The 17,679-nt window shown below is 41.3% G+C and overlaps 1 protein-coding gene across 1 annotated transcript; it reads left to right on the top strand.

Annotated features, from left to right (window-relative positions):
• The first annotated feature begins 4,184 nt into the window (after positions 1–4,184).
• sltm (SAFB-like, transcription modulator) lies at positions 4,185–14,816 on the top strand. Its single transcript, XM_068315108.1, has 20 exons — positions 4,185–4,340; positions 5,449–5,536; positions 5,642–5,697; positions 6,451–6,478; positions 7,751–8,384; positions 8,994–9,028; positions 9,151–9,263; positions 9,370–9,519; positions 9,629–9,741; positions 9,822–9,958; positions 10,093–10,193; positions 10,291–10,347; positions 10,428–10,564; positions 10,675–10,855; positions 11,048–11,172; positions 11,948–12,118; positions 12,334–12,645; positions 12,754–12,886; positions 13,232–13,386; positions 13,464–14,816. Exons 1-20 carry the CDS (start codon positions 4,206–4,208, stop codon positions 13,573–13,575), a joined length of 2,973 nt encoding a protein of 990 aa, XP_068171209.1. The 5' UTR covers positions 4,185–4,205; the 3' UTR covers positions 13,576–14,816.
• Positions 14,817–17,679: the final 2,863 nt, after the last annotated feature.

Here is a 17,679-nt window from a genome sequence, read left to right as displayed (position 1 = left end):
ACTGCTATCAGTCTTTGCGCTCATCGCCGCAGGGGGGCGCCAGATCGGCGCTAGTCGTCTACTGCTTTACGGCACTTCACGACAGCTCGTTTCAATCTTAAACGTTTACAAGTAGAACGTGTTGATAAACATAATAACGACAGAGTAAGAGGGTACCATGAAATCGCCAGTTTTCGACTTGACGAAAGAGTCGAAAAGAGTTCAAGATGCTATCTGTTGTTACAGATATGCTTCCATTCCAATTATAATCACGTTCTGTTCGTTTCCTTCCTCACGCTTAATTCTAAATACTAGCGCGCCCACTAGTGGATGTACAGAAGACACGCGGAAACGTGATGAATAGATTCTCACCAATCTTCTTCTTCTCCTTTCGGTTTTTCCCTTCAGGGGTCGCCACAGCCAATCAGTTGCCTCCATCTAACCCTGTCTTCTGCATCCTCTTCTCTCACACCAACTACCTTCATGTCCTCTTTCACTACATCCATAAACCTCCTCTTTGGTCTTCCTCTAGGCCTCCTGCCTGGCAGTTCAAAACTCAGCATCCTTCTACCAATATATTCACTATCTGTCCTCTGGACATGTCCAAACCATCTCAGTCTGGCCTCTCTGACTTTATCTCCAAAACCTCTAACATGTGCTGTCCCTCTGATGGACTCATTCCTGATCCTATCCTTCCTGGTCACTCCCAGAGAGAACCTCAGCATCTTCATCTCTGCTACCTCCAGCTCTGTCTCCTGTCTTTTCCTCAGTGACACTGTCTCTAGACCAAACAACATCGCTGGTCTCACCACAGTTTTGTACACCTTTCCTTTCATTTTAGCTGAAACTCTTCTATCACACATCACACCTGACACTTTCCTCCACCCGTTCCATCCTGCCTGTACACGCTTCTTCACCTCTTTTCCACACTCTCCATTGCTCTGGACTGTTGACCCTAAGTACTTAAAATCCTCCACCTTCTTGATCTCTTCTCCCTGTAACCTCACTCTTCCACTTGGGTCCCTCTCATTCACACACATGTACTCTGTCTTACTGCGGCTAACCTTCATTCCTCTCGTTTCCAGGACAAACCTCCACCTCTCTAGCTTCTCCTCCACCTGTTCCCTGCTCTCACTGCAGATCACAATGTCATCTGTAAACATCATAGTCCATGGAGATTCCTGTCTAACCTCGTCTGTCAGCCTGTCCATCACCATAGCGAACAAGAAGGGGCTCAGAGCTGATCCCTGATGCAGTCCCACCTCCACCTTGAACTCCTCTGTCACACCTACAGCACACCTCACCACTGTCTTACAGTCCTCATACATGTCCTGCACTGCTCTAACATACTTCTCTGCCACTCCAGACTTCCTCATACAATACCACAGTTCCTCTCTGGGCACCCTGTCATAAGCTTTCTCCAGATCTACAAAAACACAATGCAGCTCCCTCTGACCTTCTCTGTACTTCTCAATCAACATCCTCAAAGCAAATACTGCATCCGTAGTACTCTTTTTTGGCATGAAACCATACTGCTGCTCACAAATGCTCACTTCTGCCCTTAGTCTAGCTTCCACTACTCTTTCCCATAACTTCATTGTATGGCTCATCAGCTTTATTCCTCTTTAGTTGCTACAATTCTGCACATTCCCCTTGTTCTTAAAAATGGGCACCAGCACACTTCTCCATTCCTCAGGCATCTTCTCACTATCTGAGATCCTGTTGAACAACCCAGTCAGAAACTCTACTGCCACCTCTCTGAGACACTTCCAAACCTCTACAGGTATATCATCAGGGCCAACTGCCTTTCCACTCTTCATCCTCTTCAGTGCCCTCCTCACTTCATCCTGACTAATCTTTACTACTTCCTAGTCCACAACCATCACCTCTTCTAGTCTTTATTCTCTCATTTTCCACATTCATCAACTCTTCAAATTACTCTTTCCATCTTCCCATCACACTACTGGCACCTGTCGATAGACTTCCATCCCTATCCTTAATCACCCTTACCTGCTGCACGTCCTTCCCATCTCTGTCTCTCTGTCTTGCCAACCTGTATAGATCAGTCTCTCCCTCCTTACTGTCCAACCCAGCATACAAGTCAGAAGCCCCTTGTTTGGCCTTTGCTACCTCTACCTTCACCTTACGCTGCATCTCCCTGTACTCCTGTCTACTCTCCTCAGTCCTCTCAGTGTCCCACTACTTCTGAGTTAACCTCTAACTCTGTATACACTCCTGTACCTCCTCATTCCACCACCAAGTCTCCTTATCTACTTTCTTTCCAGATGGCACACCAAGTACTCTCCTACCTGTCTCCCTGGTCACATTAGTTGTAGTTGTCCAGTCATCTGGAAGCACTTCCTGACTACCCAGAGCCTGTCTTAACTCCTTCCTTAAAGTCATGCAACACTCTTCCCTTTTCAGCTTTCACCATTTCGTCCTCTGCTCTGCCTTTGTCCTCTTCATCTTCCTCACCACCAGAGTCATTCTACACACCACCATCCTATGCTGTTTGGCTACACTATCACCTACCATTACTTTACAGTCTCTGATCTCCTTCAGATTACACCGTCTACACAAGATGTAGTCTACCTGTGTGCTCCTACCACCACTCTTATAGGTCACTCTATGTTCCTGCCTCTTCTGGACGAACGTATTCACTATAGCCATTTCCATCCTTTTTGCAAAGTCAACTACCATCTGTCCTTCTGCGTTCCTCTCCTGGATACCAAACCTGCCCATCATCTCCTCATCACCTCTGTTACCTGCACCAACATGTCCATTGAAGTCTGCACCAATGATAACTCTCTCACTTCTCGGTATGCTCTGCATCACTTCATCAAAGTCCAGCCAGAATTTCTCCTTCTCCTCCAGCTCACGTCCTACCTGTGGAGCATATCCACTAACAACATTGAACACCACACCTTCTATTTCTAGCTTCAGACTCATCACTCTATCCGACACTCTTTTTACCTCCAGAACATTCCTAACAAACTCCTCCTTCAAGATAACTCCTATTCCATTTCTCTTCCTATCTACACCATGATAGAACAACTTGAACCCTGCTCCTAAACTTCTAGTCTTGCTACCTTTCCACCTGGTCTCCTGGACACACAGTATGTCTACCTTCCTCCTCTGCATCATGTCAACCAACTCTCTTTCCTGTCATAGTCCCAACATTCAACGTCCCCACTCTCAGTCCTATACTCTTGGTGTTCCTCTTCTCTTCTTCGTGCGAACACACTTTCCTCCTCTCCTTCTTCCTTCATAGATTCTCACCAATGTGACATGGCAGTGCATTATCAATTCATTGCATACAAGAATGGTAATGACAGGAAAACGAAAAGCGGCAGTCAGATTTAAATGCAAATGAAAGTTACTTGAGAAATATTCACACACACGTGCGCACACGCACACATACACACAAACAAATACAAATATTTAGTAGAATCCAATTCACCATTCAATCCACCATTCAATTTATAATAATTGATGTAGATTAAGTAATAATGGAATGTGTGACGTATTCTGTCTAACGTATGTGGTATGACTGTATGTCTTTTTTAGCAGAGGTGAATAATTTCCCTTTGGGATTATTAAAGTGTTCTTCTTTCGTTCTTCATTCATTCTTCATTCATTCAAACTTCTGTCCATGTAATTTTTACGTAGATTTGTATCGTTGAACCAAATCTTGCTTGTGACAACTTAAATTGTCGATTTTTTTCATCTTGTCAGACATATACAAGTCAACATTAGAAATTCAAAATATATTTCTCCTTCCGTGATTCCTCGACCACTAACTCAACCACTGTCATGTCCTCTTTTACTACATCCATAAACGTCCTCTTAGCCTCCTGCCTGGCAGTTCAAAACGCAGCATCCTTCTACCAATACAGTATATTCACTATCTCACCAATGTATTCACTATCTCAATAAAAAATAATAATAATAATAATAACAATAACAATAATATCTGCTCAGAACCACTCATTCTGACACTGGTAAACTACTCAACTTTCACTTTACAGTAAATAAGTGGGTAAGTGGTATTTTGTGCACTTACGTAATACGTAATATGATTACTGTAATGCAATTTTTCATTCACCACCCGTCTCCCAGTGGTAGGCGGCGCTGTTGTGGTTACTGGCATCATAAAAGGTCAAAGAAGAAGCTGAGCTCCGTCAGGCGTCGGCGCGCACATCCGGTCGTTGCAATCCTGAGGTAAAATGGCGACGGGTGCCATTTCAACCGAGAGTAAGAAAATATCCGAATTAAGAGTTGTTGACCTTAAGTCGGAGCTCAAGCGACGGAATTTGGATACATCTGGTGTAAAGAGCGTTCTTATTTCAAGATTGAGACAGGTAACTTAAATTCTTACCTAATTTCTGCAAGAAAAGAGGGCAGGGTAGTTAGCATCTTGCTAATATTACGCTGGCCTGTGTCTGGTCCGATAAACGTTCTTGGATGTCTGTGTGTTGAAAAAGGATAACATAAGTTTATGGTTGCAATTCAGGCTATCCACCCAGAGGAGTTTTAACATTTTGGGTGGGTGGGTAAAGTGTTTACTGTTTTTGTAACGTATCGACTTTTTTGGACCGATCTACGTGATCTACGTCACTGGTTTTTAGTGACGTCACACAGCAGACTCTGACTGTGTGTGTGTGTGTGTGTGTGTGTGTGTGTGTGTGTGTGTGTGTGTGTGTGTGTGTGTGTGTGGACTTTGATCTTATTTAATTACTGAACCCCACTTGACCAGGTAATTTGCATCGTGGTGACAGTAAGATAATGAAAGCATGCACAAGATACTACTTGTGCAGTGCTATCACGTATTTCTTACGTGCAGAGGTAAACATCAGACCTAAAATCACAAGGCTTATGCTTCCCTTCACAATTATACCCAGTCTAATTCTGCAGGGCTTAATCTAAATTAAATTATTCGGATTGAAGATATTTCAAATCAAGGGTGTCTCACCATGGGTTTTGGTCAGTCCACAAATATCCGATTGAACCCATGAAAAGAGTTCAAGCTCATTTTTTAGTTGATGGTTTGGACAAAATCCTGGAGTGACATGGAGTACATGCATTGTGGTGCTGTTTGTATTTTTCAAATAGACTCAACAGTTGCCAGTAATTTTATCACATTAATGTTTGAAATGTATGTTGCTTTTCCAACAACAGATTATAAATGAATAACAGACTTGAGGTACAAACGTTTGTGAACTCTGAAGCAAGTGTGTGTGACTTAACCACTGACATGTCGGCCTGAATGCTGCACCATAACACAACTCAAGAGTTTTGACCTTTACAAGAACGATGTAATAACCAACCTAACCAGTTCTCATCCTAACTAAGGGTGGCTCAATTGGTATGGTTGTATTTGTTTGGTAGTTTTTTTCTAAATAGTTGTAAGGGGTGACTTGATTTTTTTTTAAATTGTTGTTTGTTATTAAAATGCTCATATTTTTAAAGGCTGTTGAGGATGAAGGTGATGACCCAGAAAACATTCAGATTCACCTTCCGACAGACACACCCCCACGGAAGGCTGGAAAAGCTAAAGGTAGACTTGATCTTAAGTTGATCAATAAAGGTGGCGGGGTTATACGAGTACAAATGCTATTGTTGTTGTTCATGATTTTAAGTGTCAACATGTGTTAACTTTTAGGAAAGAAAGTGGAGCCGGGCCTGGATGTCACAGGGGAAGAATTTGTGCTCGCCATGGTGAGGATGGCACACACTTGTCTTTGAAATATTTGGATATTATTTGTGTTCCATTTAATTAGAGTTTGCTTTTACAAACCAGTATATCAGTAGTTTCCTTTCATTGTGAAAAGGTTCTGTTGAATTCCAGCAAATGCTTTTGTGCCAAGAAATTCAAGGGTTGAGAAGCAATAAGGAAACACAATTAATCATACCCCTGTGAGACTTACATGCTTAGATTTACCGTTTATGAGGTGCACACATTCAACTAAGACACTTCAAGTTCCATGTTGACGCACAATATGAAAGCTGGGACAGTAACAACATCACCATCATGTCACGGTTGATGTACACAATATGACTTATGACAATACTGCAGAATTTTACACCCCTGCGAGGGGGTTATCCATGTTTGTCTGTATGTAATGGAGTATGATTCATTCACGTCTCCAAAAGCGACGTACAGAATTCCTTGAAATAAATTAGATTCATTAACCTGTGATGGGACATCAAAATCAGTCCGCATCAGCACAAAAGTTCCCTCTATTGAGGACATCTGTGCCCTTGAACACATATTTTCTAGTCTCATAGGATGAGTCGTGTTGTTTTCTGCACAGTGGTACAATTTTTCCTTACCAGAGATAAAACCGTAATGTATACTAAACCCTGAAAGACTGCAATAAGTACTTTCTTGACACTGTCCAACTTGTTTTTGTTACGGGGACTCTAATGATTAAATTATTGATCTGCTGACTTCAGTCTTTTCCTTTCTAGGAACCTGAAGAGTTCGAAACAGAAAAAGGTATGTATGCTGGCACGTTGATGCCAAAGGGAAAGTTAAGGTTGTTTGATTTTTACAGCTAACACATAGGATGACAAAACCCTGGCAGGCTGCTTAAGTATGGAAAGTGGTATTTCACGCATCTCTTTGCTACTTCTTGTACTTTTACCATCACATTACACGGCACCGAAAGGAGCACCGCAGTCATGATTCCTCAGGACTGACTCAACCTATTTATGGTGGTACATAAATGAATTATTGGATGTGACTTGGATTGGGTTCCCAATTCCCTAAGACAAATGAACAGACTGTAAAGAATCGTTCAGGTTGCTTCAGTGGATCTCAGGCTGCCTCTGGCCTTCAGCAGAATTCTCCAGGGAAAATGAAGACTTGAGCTTCACACTATCTGATAGGTGATGTGCAATCACTGAGGATCTTCGCCTTCCATTTGACATGTGACACAAGTGCATGAATGGATGATGCACTGGGTGGGTCAGAATGCCCTACTACCTGCACCACGAGGACTGGACACCTTCATAACTTTTGTCACAGGAGCTGGCCTGTGAATAATGCCTCAGTTTGGATAATTCACAGCCCTAAACCCAGACTGGAAACCTCTTGTAAAGATTCGTGGAAATCACAGGCAACAGAAAGATCAAGACATCATAAGTTCATCACAGATGTCCATCAAGATGACCCATTCGGATGTCAGTCTGATGTGTGCAGTGAAGAGATGGGACATGAATTTATGGCCTGGGACACTTGAGGACTGACTGATTACAGCTGACTGGCCACATTACAGTACATCGGGTTTGATTATGGAAGACGGGTTTTCAAGGTGTTCCGAAATCTTCTGATAAGACTTCAAGGATTTTGATTATCGAGGACATACAGAAAGATGTCGGAAGATTTCCTAAAGTTCATCGGCTGGAAATGCATTTTTGGCACCATGGGAAAACACAGTGGGATGAATTGAATTTTTTTTTCTTCCTCTATTTGAACTTTGTCACAAGACTGCTACCTGGAGGACTGCTACCTACACGTTGTAGGTAACATCTGGAAGTGTGGAGCACAGCATGAATGAAGTACCAAACGTGTGAAGATCTGAGGAGAGCTGAATTATCCCATTTTCAGTGAAGATTGTGTGTTTTGTGTCTTCCTGTGGTGTCTACGCCCTCGATGACCATTAACACTGAATGTGCTTTCTATTCTACTTTTCAGGTCAAGTATCAACCGACATGTCAATGTTAAAAGTGTTTTTTTTGCCATGTTTATCCTCATTAAATCCCTCAGATGTAACTGATACAGATGATGGTACTCGTGAAAATTCTAAGCCAGCAGCACCCTGTGAAGACAGCCTTCCTCAGCCTCAGCCTGAGGCTGAAGTCCTGGCTGAGGCTGAACCAGAGCCAGAAGCTTTGGAGCCTGATGCTGCTGATTCTGAGCCTGAGCCTGAGCCTGAGCCTGAGCTGGATGCGGAGGCTGAACGTGAGGTCGGTCCAGATGCCGAGTCCGACGTCGATGCCGAGTCTGAGGTCGAGGCAGACGCTGAGCCAGAGGTGGAGGCTGAAGCCATGACTTCCTCTAAAGAAGTTGAGGACGATCACCTGTCCGTCTCAATCCAAAATGAAGATGCCATCACCCTAGATGTTGACGGGGATGATCTCCTGGAAACAGGTAAACATGTGAAACTTCCAGATTCTGAGGCTGAGAAAGACACTGCTGAGCCAGAGGCTTCTGCTGAGACGAGCCCAGATGATGTCATGAAGGAGGAAGACATAGAGGGCCAGAATGATGATGGATCCAGGGGTGAGCACATGAAGAAAGACGGCAGAGACGCCTCGAAGAAAGCTGAAACAGGAGATAAGGAAAAGGATTCTGGGAAGAAAGGGCCCTGCACTACTGGGGCTTCAGGTCAAGCAAAGAGGTTTGTCTTTCTATGTCAGTTCTTTGATACTACCAAGTCAAGCTCGCTATGAACGCAGCATTGTGGGTAGCCTCAAGATTTTTTTTTCCGTAACGAGAAATGTTGACTGATGTACCTAATCCTGCCAGTTACTACTTTGATTTATTTTCCTGAAGTCGGTTAAAGTGTGCCATTTACCAGCAGCTGAGAAAACACCTCTTGTTTTGTTACTTTGACCTGCCCAATCGTTTTAAACCCTTTTCCAGTTTCCGCACAAGGCATTGTAAAAGCACAGTAACCCCTGCGATGGCAGCTTTTTTGTTTTCCTTTCTTTTCTTTTGGTCAAACGATTTGCTGTGAAGTTGCACAAACTTCCGAAGATTTCATTGGTCCAGGGAATAAATTGGCTGGCAATCATGATCCATCTCAACACTGGAAAAGCAATGAAGCCTTGAGCCATTGGTTCAGATCAACGTCTTGCCCATGGGATTTTTTTTTTCTTGTTCTGAAAATAACAAAATGTGGTGTTTGTGTGTTTTTCCACCGGATGTTTGCTTGCCACTTAATATCAGGGTTGTATTTACCTTCATGTCTTTCTTTTTGTTTGTTGTTCAAATATTTGCTTTGCAGCTCCTCAAGAGACAGAGATGGAAAAGATGAAAAAGGTAAGAATTAATTAATATACTTGTACATAGAATTATAAAATGCAGGAAAACATTCTTTGGAATTGGATCATTTGTGGCATTTCTTTTTATTCCCACCGTTAATGGTGCGTTTTATTCATCAGGAGTCATTAGCATTGGCGGCAACAGTACGTCTTCTCGTAACATATGGGTGAGCGGCCTGTCTTCAAATACCAAAGCAGCTGATTTAAAGAACCTGTTTGGTAAATATGGGAAGGTAAATGAAATGTTTTTAATTAGATGTTAAATATGTGTGAAAATAACAATGTTAATATCAACTAAATGTAGTGAATCACTGACGAATGAAATATTATTGAAAACAGGTTTTGAGTGCCAAGGTGGTGACAAATGCTCGCAGTCCCAGCTCAAAGTGCTACGGTTTGGTGACGATGACTTCAAGTACGGAAGTAGCGCGGTGCGTGACCCACCTCGACTGCACGGAGCTTCATGGGCAGCAGATATATGTTGAGAGGGTAAATTTGAAAAAAGAGATTACATGATTATAAATCTTTATTGATCTATTGTTACCTTTTTTCATTATAGATTAAAAAAAAAAAGTCAATCAGCGTCACTGTTTTTCAGGCCAAAAATGATCCATTCAAAAAAGAAGGATCAAAGAAGGAAGCAGATGACAAAGCCGGTTGCAGCAAATCGAGTGACAAACGCTTTTCCACGGGTTTAAAGATGATCACCAAGTGGGTTACAGAAAATATTGAAAGAGTTAAACCTTTGTGAATTTTAAGCAGATTTAACATTCTGTTGTTGTGGTATGCAGAACACCACCAGCTTACAAAAAAGAAGACAAGAAAATGGAAAAACTTTCAGAGGAGAAACAAGAGCCCAAAAGATCTGAGTCAGTTTCATCAAACTCTGGACCAGAGTCTTCAAAGAAAGATGACAGGAAGCATGGACGTAGGTTTCATTCCTCTTGCCCTTAATCCAGAGAATCCATAGGAGTTTCCCCAATAATCTCAAAGGACGGCTTAAATAACTCCTGTTTGTCTCCCTTGAAGAAATTTAGTTCTGAATTTTTTTTTCTCTTGTAGGGCCAAAGAGCCCAGGCAAGATGATGATGGTAAATCATTTCAGAGGTGATTTCAGGTTTGGCAAAACAAGACCGTTCAGGAGGGGAAGGTTTTTTGATAGAGTAAGAATAAGAATACATTTAAATGCATGTCAATGAGTTTTACAGATTTGTCGTCAGAGCATGGTTAACAACATTCTTCTTGCTTTTTTTTTTCCAGCCATTTATCAACATGAACTTTCAACGGCGGCCAAAATGGTTGATTCCCCCTGAGGAGGTGTGTGACTCTTTGTACTCTAAGTAAATCTATATGTTTATTGAGCTCTTTGACCTGAAATACTCTTCCCCCTGCTTCAGTTGGAGATGATGAAGAAACAGCGACCTTTTGTTAACAAGGGGGAGGACATCCTGCCATTTGAGAAGATGAAGGAGCAGAGGATGCGTGAACGGATGGCTCGAGTGGAGCGTGTCCGTAGAGCCATTGAGTTGCGCAGGTTTGTCTCAAGTTCCCATTCAGCAGTTTAGAAGTATTTCTATATTTTTGTAGCTCAGTTCTGAGATGTGAGCCTCTTCCCTTTTTTTTTTTTTTTTGTGATTTTAAAAGGCGCCGTGAAGTCGCTGAACAAGAGCGTCGGGAACGTGAGCGTGTCTGCCTGTTGAGGGAGCGGGAAGAACGGGAGAATCTTCTTCGGGAGCGACAGAGACTAGAGATGGAGAGACAAAAACTGGAAAGGGAGCGCTTGGAGAGGGAGAGGCTTGAAAGGGAGAGAGTCCGAATAGAGCAGGTGCAGCATCAGTGTTGGCTTGAATAATGTTTCCAATCTGTTGTAGTGCTGCTGATAGTTGTGTCTTCTGTATACCAGAAGATATTTCTATTTGTAAAAAGTTCATCTTTAAAAAAGCTTCATTTGTAGCTGCAATTGTCTTGCAGAATTCAAACCTTCTAATGGATGTTAATGAAATATGGCTTCTTTCAGGAACGGCGCAAGGAGGCCGAGCGTATGGCCCGCGAACGCGAGGAGCTGCGGAGGCAGCAGGAGCAGCTCCGTTACGAGCAGGAAAAGAGAAACAATCTGAAACGAGGCCGTGACGTGGATCAGGGGTATATATAGCCTAAATACACACACACACACACATATATATATATAAGAATATTTTATGCTTTATGAACTTGTTATGCTTTAATAGAAATAGTATAGAATACATAATCAAACAAGGGAATAGTCTTGAATTGAACTGCAGTATTTTCTGCACTATAAGGCACACTGGACTATAAGGCGCACCTTCAATGAATGGCCTATTTTAAAATTTATCATATATAAGGTTCACTGGATTATAAGGCGCACTGTTGTTTTTTGAGAAAATTAAAGGCTTTAGGTGCGCCTTATAGTGCGGAAATACTGTAAACTTTTATGTGGAATTGATCCTTTAGATAGAGAAATGTTTCCTGGTTAGCTTGGTGGACATTGACTGGGACATAGAATTTCACATACGTCTTGCAGCTTGCCATGTTGTTATCAGCTGTACCATTCTCACTGAACTTCCTGAAATGAAAATTATGCCACAATGTCATCCCAGTGTGGCAGTAAATAAGTTCGTACTGTTAACACACGAGTGCATGACTTCCGTTGCAAACACAAAAGCCGGTGTTGAAATATCTGAATTTCCCTATATTTTGGTCAAATATGATGTTGCTATTACGACTTACTAGTATATGCTAGTATCAAGGTTTTATCCTGCTACACACTGACTGGGACTTGTACATCAAGCCTATCCTCATTAAGCTAGCAATATAAAAGAGTGACACTGCATTTTTTTGAAATGTTACAACTGCCCTTATTCTGAGGAGTCATGAGATATGTCTGTGTTTGCTTCAGGCGAAGAGATAATCCCTATTGGAATGGCAATAAGAAGATCCAGTCTGAAGATGTCCGACTGAACCAAGGCTCAAACTACAACCGGAATCAGAACCGCTTCCAGAATTTCAGTCCCAGAGAAAGGGGTCGCTTTCCTAACAGTGGTGCTGACCAACCCAACACATATGAAAGGTCAGTACCTTTTTAAATCATCCAAAGACGGGTCACTTTTTAAGAAGTGGACTGTTCAGTTCAAAAGGAAGAGGCAAACTTGTAGATAATTAAATCATAGCTGAATTCCATTTAGCTTATTCAGGCCAGGGATTTGACCTAACAGATTGACTCTTTTTATTTCCTGCAAGTTTAACATTTTGACTCAACTAGTTCCTTTCTTGCCTTTGTTTAAGACGTCACCGGTTTGACGGTGAGCCGGAGGTAAAGAAGAGTCGCCCGGGTCCTCACAGAGAGAGCTCTGGTTTTGAGCGCTACCCAAAAAACTTTGAAACAGTTCGAAGGACTGAGCCTCCTCCTCCGCCTCCACGTACTGAACTCCGAGACACAGACCGGAGGGAAAGAGATGAGAGACGGCCAGTTCCCATGCACGATCGCCCTATGGGAGGCAGACCTACAATGCAGAGCATGTCACACAACCGCTCACCCAGGGATGGAGGGCATGGGTGGAAGAATAATGGTTTAAACGCCAACAAGGGAGATATTCGGTAAAAAAAACAAACTCTGCTGTTCCTGAATAACATTTTTTTATCCAGCAAGTGATAGCCTGTTTTCTTTGATTTAAATCTGACTTGTTGTGTTTCTCGGTTGAACAGAGGATCAATACGAATGCGGGCAGAGCGATCCAGCAGAGACGGTCCAGGTCCTTCCCTCAGAGGGGGCTCCTCCAGCCGGGGGAGGAGCAGCTTTAACGACCGAGACACAAGGCCCATGGTGATGGGGAATCAGGTCAGCATGACTTCTGACTCAGCATTTTTTTGGGTCCTACGACTGAGTATTCATTCAAAACATGTTCTCAGTGTGACTTGAAGCTGTCTTTAAGTCCTCATGACAATTTGAAAACTAGCCAATGAGTATTAGTCTTGGTCAGCAGATTTCATTTTTGGTCATTTAAATAAAAAAAGATGAAATACAAACCATTTTTAGTATGATGGTTGTATTTCTGACTTATATCTAAGAAGATCAGTTTCCTATTCATGAAAATATCACCATACTTTGTCATACCAGTTTTTGGTCTGTTGCTGCTACCATTTATTCATCATGACTGACTCAAGGTCTCTTCTTTGTCTGCAGCCATTCAGTTCTGGCCGGCAGGTGGTGGTGCAGCGTCAGAGCAGGGAGCCGGGATTGAGGAAGGAATGGCCTGGTGGATCAAGCTCCCAGGAAAGAACATTCCCCGATAATCGCAGAATGGGAGGCGGCCGAGGGAGCATGTTGTCTCCTGGCAGGTAACATCCAGTTCACAAATGATGGTTCAAAGTGGAACCATTGATCATTTCTGACTCTGTGTCGTCTCCTTCTGCAGCCACTCTTCCTCTGGAATGAACCGCATTGTACAGATCACCAGTAACTCCATTCCCAGCGGTGGCAGCGTGGGCGGGTTCAAACCCTACAAAGGAACGCAGCGGCAGTATTAACTGCAAGGAAAACTGACTTTTTTCGAACTCCTTTTTTTTAGGTGGCATATTTTTAGCCATGAGGGTGATTATGTTTTATTTTGTATAGATGAGTGTTGACCTCATTGTAGGGTTTCCCCCTGACAGTTGTGGTGTCTCCGTTTAAAAGCCCTCTGCACATGTTTTACTGAACAATTTGGAAGCTATTGGACAGCTCTAGGTCTTTGTAAGAACTTTTCAAGTGACGTTACCAACTTCTCCTCACATTAAGCATTGTATGTACATTTCCAATAGACTAGTTTCACATGGTGTAATATGTATTATTTTACTGGATTGTAGAGCTCATCAAGTGTCAGAATTATTCACTCCTATTGATGCTTGAGGGTGATTAATTTAAAAACTCATATTTTGTGTGCATATCCTGTTTTGTAAAGTGGGGTTTAATGTGCTAAAACAATCTCTGGCTGCTTTAGTTCCGATCTAATCATGTAAGGGTCCAGGTTTCTGAAAGAAAAACTGACTTTCAAACCTGTGATGGCAGAGGACTTCTGCTGACAGGCTTCAATGTTTTTATGTTTGCTACCTGTTCCTGTGATTCATTAAAATTTGATCACATCTGGTAAAGAACCTCTACTCTGATCATTTAATTTATTTACAGCTTGTCTGAAATTGATCAGTGCATCAGAAGTGCATCAGCCTGTAGAAACGAGCAGACATCTAATTTGAAAAAAAAAAAGAAACGCCTTCGATTTTATTTTTGTCGTACAACTATTTAGAGTTTTCATTTTAGAGCTGGATATGTTGATGCTGCTAGTCACAATAACCAGTTAATGGTTGTAGTGGCTTCAGTTTCTCACTGATTATGGCCAAACTGACCAGATGTTTCTCTCAAAGTCTATTTACCTCCCACCACATTGACCTTATTTGCTGTGAATCGCAATCCATTACTCTGCATACTTTCACACAAATCATCTTAATCGCTTACTCAGAGAGCCCCTCTCAAAAAAAAGATAAAATCTGCTCCTATACTGGAATAATCCTGTTTGGTTTATCTTTGCAATTAAGTATCTTTACATCTTATGAGTCTTTACTGCACTTCAAGTATACTTTTGCATACTGCCGTTACAACGCAGAAACATAAAGCACTGCACTGAGCCCACTCTTGGTCTGAGTGTGTGTGTGTGTGTGTGTGGTCAGGTAGAGTGATGTCTCTCTTCAATCCTTGACATTTTTTGAGTAGGTTTATAAATTTAATTTCTATTGAGGTACAAAAATTCGTAGTTAGGATGGTTAAAGAATTATTTTAATAAACTCATCTGTCATTGCAGTCAAAATTCATCTTTGTCTTACTGTAACATTACCCTGAACTACAGACACTGACTTTTTGTATTTCCTAATTTCTGAGGCTGTCATCAGAGGGACAAGGGCTAATTACACATGACAACAAGGAAAGTATTGATCTTAGTCTTTTATTGTTCTGGTAGTTTCAATCAGGTTGAATGTCCCTCGTCTATAAGGCATTTGTTATATATCAACACATACATTATGCAACTAATGTGAAAGGCTACATACATTATTTGGTCATTTATGTAAATAGATGAACATTGAAATCATTACAACTGATTAACCTCCTGTATTCACAGACACCTCCCTTTCAGGTGTGTGTTTTATGTGACCTGTGAACATAATGGGCTGTATAGTGAAAACGACAGTCTCGGGGAAGTTTTCAGTCCACACTATACAACACAATGTAAAATCTGGGAGTTTGACATTGCAGCAAAAAAAAAAAGAAGTCCGTTTCAATTGTTCAGCAGTCTGGATGTATTTCACAACAGGAGTGAATATTTATTCCTGCTACATAGGCAATGACATTCCATCTTCATAAAGCAGCCGTCTCCTGTGGTACATTTGTAAAAGTTTGAGCACGTCTGAAAAAGTGTGCAGTTGAATGATGGACTCCATTCTGGAAAAGTAGCTACCTGAATTAGGAGTGTCACCTCACCATTTTTTTGCAGATTGGGTCGAGTACCAGTGGTCTACAACTACATTATTTAGGTATATATTTTTTTCATTAATTTGTAGAAAAACTTCTGATAAAGAAAATAAAATCAATCTACTGTAGTTTATACCCTATGTAAGAGCTGTGAGGTGAATTAATCAAATTGTAAGTCATATTGATGTGATTCTATTTTTTTTAAATCAAGTTGATCATTTTAAGCCAAAACATTTAAAAGAACCTTTCGCTCCATTTGCAAATTAATATTTTTTAGCTGGGCTGAGCCTCTGCTACCTGTTTGAGATCATTCTTTTGGACATTGTTCAGTTTTTAGGGGCACCCAAAGAACAAAAGCACTCCTGCAGGATTTGTGTTCTGTATAAAATGAGGTATGTTTCTCATTTGTTAGTGCATATCAATGAAACAGTGCAAAACCAATTACAATGACTGAATTTAAAAACAAAACAAAACCCAAAAACCTACTTTTACAGCATTTACCCCACCATCACTTTTACATGGCAAACAAGAAACCACTTTGAGACACGAACCACACAATATTCCTATCGATTCATTTAGGAACCAGGGTGAAACAACTACGACAAAAGTTTCAAATTCTGGTGACAAAGTAGGGATAGCAAGCTAATGCGCTCATTTAATGGTAATAAAAGGGGTTGGCGTGTGTCACTCTGAATCCTTCCCACAATGCATCACGATATTTTTCCATGTAGTGAAATGTCAACATGTTCTCTTTAACGGGTCGACACATGAGAAACTCACAAAAGCAAAGACACAAAAAGCATAATTTTGCTGGAAAGCCTCCCCTCCACCTTTTTTGCTATTGTAATGATAATACATGCTATTTAATGAAGCTTTGTGAAATAAAAACTAATACAGACTCACTTTAAAGTATATATAATCAGCAATAACCCAGTACCAAGGGTTTTTGACTTTATCATACACTCAAGTCAACACAAGAAGAGCAGCTTAATTCATTGTTGAGAAGTTGAACGATGAGGGTCTTAAATAAGTGTTGAGTACTTAATGTGACAAAATACACGTCTTGTGTACGCACACACAAAGTTGTGACTGAGAAAGTGACAACAGTCCAAAGAGCTGTCAGATATGTCCTTTCAGAAAAATGCCTGAAAGTATTTGTTGTTCATGCAAAAAAAAAAAAAAAAAAGAAACACATGGATTGTCTTATTGTGGTAATACACCTGTTGCATTCTGTCCCATAAATTATAATGAAATGTTGTAAGGCTTATATTATACACACAAAACATAGCCTTTGTAGGCCAAATAAACATGGAGCTGTAACTCCAGTCATCACACGAAACCCTAAGGAAAGGGATCCCACACAGTAGGTAACGCGCTGCCTCCGTCTCATCGCCCTTTCCCGACATTGAACAGAAGACCCTCCTAAGACAACTGCATCCCTCCGTCTGTAACACGTGGCTCACATGAGGCTCGAGTCAAGGCATCCAATTGGAATGTATAGATAGTTAAGTTTCACAGGAGGCAGTCCCATGGTACAATAACGATGCAAATCCATATCTAAATCTATCATAAGAATCTTAGGTAAATATGTACATCGTGTCGGCAATCTCAGTGCCTGAAGCTGATAAAGCAAGGGGGTTATTGTACATTTCAACTTCATGAAAAGGCTCCCGACACCATAATGATCTAAAATTAACGTTTTATAGATTGGTGCTTAAAATTTAGTTTTGTGGAAACTAGTCTGAAACAATTTGGAGGAATCTTCATGCAACATATTGAAGTCTGTGATATTCCTTTGAAAACCTGTGTGCAGGTGAACGTTTCCATCACGATAGCGCCTTCATGTACACCATATCTCTCTGGCGAGCAAGACAAAATGACTCTAAGGAGATACCGCACATCTAAACCAGTTGCCATCTCATAGAAATCTCATCTTCCAAAAGCTAGTTGTGTCTCACAGAAACACCCTCATATAAAAATCCCTGTTAAAATCTGCAATATTCTCAGTCTGAATGTCCCAAACAAGTTGAAACTGAATAACAATATAAAAGACATAACTAATAAAGCAAAAAAAAAGAAAGGTTGCAGCTTTTTCCAAATGTAACCTTGTTATATGTGTTGCTCAGTAAACA

This window comes from Antennarius striatus, chromosome 1 (genome assembly GCF_040054535.1).
Source record: "Antennarius striatus isolate MH-2024 chromosome 1, ASM4005453v1, whole genome shotgun sequence".
Classification (NCBI taxonomy): domain Eukaryota; kingdom Metazoa; phylum Chordata; class Actinopteri; order Lophiiformes; family Antennariidae; genus Antennarius; species Antennarius striatus.
Note: the sequence above shows the minus strand (reverse complement) of the source record. Positions and strands in the feature narration are given on the sequence as shown.

Coding starts and splice junctions, on each gene's coding strand:
- sltm (XM_068315108.1), top strand. CDS start 4,206: ATGGCGACGGGTGCCATTTCAACCGAGAGTAAGAAAATATCCGAATTA. Junction 9,742..9,821: donor GGTTTAAAGATGATCACCAA/GTGGGTTACAGA, acceptor TGTGGTATGCAG/AACACCACCAGCTTACAAAA. Junction 11,173..11,947: donor GGCCGTGACGTGGATCAGGG/GTATATATAGCC, acceptor TGTTTGCTTCAG/GCGAAGAGATAATCCCTATT.